The sequence below is a fragment of the Odontomachus brunneus genome, unplaced genomic scaffold, assembly GCF_010583005.1.
Source record: "Odontomachus brunneus isolate Ranch 3 - 2012 unplaced genomic scaffold, Obru_v1 Obru_scaffold_201, whole genome shotgun sequence".
Lineage (NCBI taxonomy): Eukaryota > Metazoa > Arthropoda > Insecta > Hymenoptera > Formicidae > Odontomachus > Odontomachus brunneus.
The window spans coordinates 414769-420294 of NW_022639651.1; the positions used below are offsets into that span (position 1 = coordinate 414769).

The following is a 5526-nucleotide window of genomic DNA, read 5'->3' on the forward strand; positions in this document are numbered from 1 at the left end:
CTCTCTCTCTCTCTCTCTCTCTATATGCTTATATAATATAATATATTAGGTCAATTTAAATGGAAAAGTCCTCTACCATTTTCTATATAATCACGTAAATGTTTAGTTATTAATCAGAGAAAATGGTGTATAGTTGTGCACGATAATACACCAATTTTTTTTTATTAATAACTAAACATTTATGTAGTCATTGGAAAAATAGTAGAATTTTTTATTTATTAGTTTGTTCTATACAAGAGCATATAGCTCTTGTATGTCGTTATCTTAGCTCATCTATAGCGCGTGATCATTCACGAATTTTTCTTGATTAATAACTCAAAATTTGACCTGATTATTCGCAATAATAAAGGAATTGTTTGTTCAGTTTGATTTAACCTATCTGTACACTACGGTTCCTCCGTGAGTTACCCTGTATTTACTTATATATTAATGCACATATTTTTACACTAAAAAATAATCTTTTCTCAAATGAGAAAACGCACATTCTCTAAATAATTTTCTAAGATAGTTTTTTATACAAAAACTTATTTGTCTTATAGCTTTGTTTATTTTATAGCTTTTAATCTGAGTTCTTCACTTACAATCGTAATTTTATTCATTTGGGAAATTGGAATTAATGCCAATTAGATCCTAAAAAATATTCCATAAGGATTATAATAAGAATGGCATTCCCAATTGGCAATACACCTATTTAGGGCAAGTTTTTGGGTAATCTTTTACTTTAAAGTTATTTATTCTATTTAAATAATAGAATATAATTTCAACTAAATAATGTGTCATTAGTATCCACCGAATCTTTCACTTCTCACCTATATTTTTCTTAGTGTACTTATTCGCTCGCGTTACTCTTTTATTTTTTTTTCCTTTGGCATTTCCCTCACATTTTCATCTCTAACACTATGCAATCACCCATAGACGTCGCGAGACCAAAGGCGGAGATGTGGCGGCCGGAGGATCTGGCGACGGTTGGCGAGCTGCTCCTCGACATCACCACAAATCTCGCGCAAACGTAAGTCACGTGATCACCACCCCTATTCCGGTTCAAATCTCGCGCGAGATCTCACTCTTTTCCCGAGATCCGATCGCGATCAACGTTATTCGCTATTTCGCTAATTGTCCGTTGACCTGCATCCAGATATGGACTGACCTATGAGGAAATCGAGAAAAGTCTTCCACTGATCGACACCTCGAAGACGTTCATTCGCGAAGTCTGCCCCGCTTTCCTCAGCAACGTGGAGTGCCGGCCGGGGAAGTACCGGCGCTACGATGGTCTCTGCACGAATCTGCAGAATCCAACTTGGGGAGCCTCTCTGTCGCCTTTCGCAAGGTAACGTCTTCTCTCACCATTCTTCGGACGGTTATTCGGCGAAAGTGAATGCAACGCGTTCTGATAGTTTCTAAGGTTGCTCTCTACATTTCCGCATAGAAAATTTCTTGAGACCTAATTGAAATTTTCAGTCCGATTCCCCAAAATAACTATAAACTTTAGTTAAACACACACAAAAAAATATAATTTCATCTTTAACAAAATATTTTTACATTAGCCTCTCTCAGGAGGATTCTTCTAAAATTAAACAAATATTCTAACAACTAAAAAAAGAACTTTATTTGCAAGATACTATTGACTGTAATCTCATATTCTAAGCGAAAACTTTTGCCGAAAGAGTAATTCCTCTCCTAATGAAGAGGATATTATAAATAGAATATTTTTCTTTTGATTTTAGAGGAATCTTCTTAAGGATAAAGACGATATTATGGACGTTAATGTTTCAAGCATGATTCTAAGTAAGAGAAACCCAAAGTTCAAAAACATTGCAATATTTTTCTGATTTTCTACATACTACACATTTCTATATGTTATAGAAATGAACAAAACGTACGTTCATTTTCCAAATAATTGCATCACTCAGTAGAAAATAGAGTGTTTTAGAAATATTTAATTTTCTTATTTTTTGTTCTATTGAAAGAATACAGTTGGTATAAAAATGGAATACTCTATTTGATACACAAAAATATACTGATGTTATCAACTGAAAAAAGCACGAGATCTCTTAGCATTTCGATTCTAAATAGAGAATTTATGTTTAGGGCAAGAATAGGACTCGCAATTAGTATCATAGTGGAGTAATTAATTCTGGGACAAACTTGGGCATTCTAATCAGCATTTGTGCTGTACCTGGAAAAATCTTGGGAAACTTTTATACGGATTGTTCTTATAGATTGATGAGCCCCCAATTCGCGGACGGCCTAACGGCGCCGAGGATATCCATAACAGGTCATAACCTACCGCTGTCGCGAATCGTGTCGCGCACCATGCATCCTGACGAAGGTTACCACGACCACGCCGGCACGGTGATGGTAATCGCATGGGGGCAGTTCATGGACCACGATTACACTCTGACCGCGACGCCTTTAGGTATGTACTTTGCATCCTATCCTGGGGATAGCCTGCAATACGACGTTGTCGTGATTACGCTACGCAATTGATCTTGAAGAAAGCTACGACAGACGGACGGTGGCGAGTCATACATTAGCACGATTAAAGTCGGAGCGATCATTTGATCGCGCGGGTAGAAATTAGAAAGCGCGCCTTGAGCGTCGGGAGCGGATTGCCCAAGCTGCTCAAGTCGAATAAACTATATCGAGATATTTGATACGCGCTCGCTCGCTCGCTCACTCATTCACTCGCTCGTTCGCGCATCGTAGATCGCTCGGCCCTTCCATCCGAGATCTGAACGTTTACCGTATATATCGAAAGGAGGGTAACTACGAGAGAAAGCGAGCGATCGCCCGGCCGGATAACCAATCACGTGTCCGTCTGTGACGTTTTCGAGCACTTCGGTTTCGAGATCACTCGCTCACGAATGTGTCAACCAGAATTGGCGAGCTGCAAAACTCGAGCGCCGCTCGAAATACGACTGCGACATTCGCCAATTATTGGACGGTTCTCGGAAGAAGGAATAATTTAGAGTGCAATTCCATTGATGCCCGCCGGCGATCCCACGCGTGCGACCCTAGCCCGGGTTCAGGTAGAGATAATGGCCGTTATTTGAAACTCGTTTCAAGTGAGATCCTTAGATTTAATTCAGAATTAGATGAGAATTCTTTTCAGTTAAAACGCGATTATAAATATAAATGCCACATATACTACATTATATCATTATACCATTATACGATTATATCATACAATTCGACTGAAAAACTTAGATCTAACTCTAAAATTTAAGTATCTCATATGTGAGGCAAGTTTTAGGTGACAATTATTGATACAAGCCTAAGACCTATATTAATGGTCGTTAAAATTTCGAAGTTACTCTCAGATAAAATACTCCCTTGGTAGAGCACAAAACATCCCAGAATCGTCCTGCATATATTCAGAATATCCTGAGGATTTAGAATGTTCAGAGTATACCTAGAATAATCTCGGAACATTCGGTGCTAGTTTAAATGTGAATTTAGAGTTAGATATGAGGTTTTCAGCTAAATCGCGATTACAAATACAGAGTGTTTCATAAGAGAACAACGTTTGCAGTTCTCGTGGAGACATAATATGGATTGAGGTGAATATAAAAGTCTTATACCGTTTTATAATATTCGTAATAATAAGCGCAATATTAATTAAAGAAAATTTGTGAACGATATGGTAGATGAGATAACGCGAGATATGGTAGATGAGCTAATACTTATACATTAGGTCAAATTGAACTAAAAAGTTTTATACTTTTTTTCTAAGAACTTTGTAGATTTTTAGTTATTATTTTGTTAGTTATTATTTATTATTTTGTTAATAATTATTTTATTGTTGATTTTTAGTTAATATTTTTAAAAAAACTTATTGGAGCGCGCACCACTTTATCTGATCATTCGTCCCTGCTTTAATGGAAAAAACTATTTGTTTGATTTATTTATTCAGCTTAACCCTAGAACTATTAAAAAGGAAGTCAGAACTCTTAATAGTTCATGAATTTTCACAAGATAATACGCTAACGTTAAACATATGATGCAAACTGGTCAAAGGTTGCGTTGGAGCTCTTATTGTTGTTTTAAAATCTCGAAAGACAAGTGAAATTTATGTTTCAACGTCTTTCTATATCTAGGGGACGACAGCCGAAAGTTTCTGACTGCTTATACGCTCGAATACTTCGAGAATTGCATTATATCCGTGCAACGTTCCATGCAAGTGATTATAACTTTATAATTTTAAATTATAAAGGGAAGTATTCCTTTAATTGAAATGTTATTAGTTAAAATAAAGTTTCCTGTAATTTTATGATACACTGTTTCAAATAATAAAAGCAATTTTCATTCATAAAATTATTAAAATCAAACATATAAATGGACGAGGTAAAATTGACCACTATTTAAGGATCGGTAGGTCTGTGGAGACCTCTCGCGAAGATCTTGGAACTACTAATCAGAATACATATTTTATATGTAGCCCACTGAAATATATATTACCTAGAACGCGCGCTGCCTCTTGAGGCGTGCGGGATGAGAGAGAGGTTCCTTGTTTCCTCTCTTATCCTTGTCTAGTTCACAGTATAGCCGAGAATGGGGAGAATGTGATACAATCCAAATTAGAAGTTAGAGATAATGAAAAGCAATGACCACTGAATGACCAGTGACTTAAACTTATGAACGAAAGTTTAAGATATAATAAAATATATATTTTTTTCTCATTTATTAGTATTCACTTATTGACTTATTAGGAAACTTATTAAGAAAAACAAAGCAAAGATGGTTCCTATTTCGAAGATTCAGCTTATGTTTAGAAATCAGCCGATTTAGCTTTTGGTTCAGACTGTACTAGACAAAGACAGAGCACTATTCGAGACCTACAAGCATGCTCTCTCTCATCCCGCAACACTCAAAAAATAGCGCGCGTTCGAGGTAGTACATATTTCAATGATGTAGCCTTCTTCGCTTAAATTATTAGTCAATCGATATTAAAGCATGATAGTCACGTTGTATGTTCGTATTTCGAATGTTATAAAAATTTCACGTATTATAAAAAATATACAGTTTACAGGGTCGCTTCGGATATAAAGTATAGAAGAAAATTGTCTCTATCATGTTTGTACAGTCAATTATAACAATTAATTATCTAGAAAATTGTAACTTCAAAATTCTGAAAAATGTACCATCTGATCCCAGTTTAATTTTGAAAAATCTATTATCTAGTCCTACAAATACATAATACTATATTATACTATACATAACATTATATGATCTCATACATGATATATATATATATATATATATATATATATATATATATATATATATATATATATATATATATATATATATATATATATATATATATATATATATATATATATATATATATATATATATATATATATATATATATATATATATATATATATATATATATATATATATATATATATAAGGAGATATATGATTTATACAGGGTGAGTCATTTTAGTCTATGGATCCGAATATCTTCCAAATTACGGTATCTACAAAAAAATGGTTTAGATAAAAGTTGACCAGGACAGA

General features: G+C 34.4%; 1 protein-coding gene across 1 annotated transcript in view; it reads left to right on the plus strand.

Annotated features, from left to right (window-relative positions):
* The window catches only part of LOC116852085, a 71428-nt gene that overhangs the window by 42865 nt on the left and 23037 nt on the right, over positions 1-5526 (plus strand). The window contains exons 4-6 of the mRNA XM_032832088.1: positions 916-1009; positions 1136-1327; positions 2220-2416. Coding sequence (XP_032687979.1) covers positions 916-1009; positions 1136-1327; positions 2220-2416 — 483 coding nt within the window. The remainder of the gene's footprint in view (positions 1-915; positions 1010-1135; positions 1328-2219; positions 2417-5526) is intronic.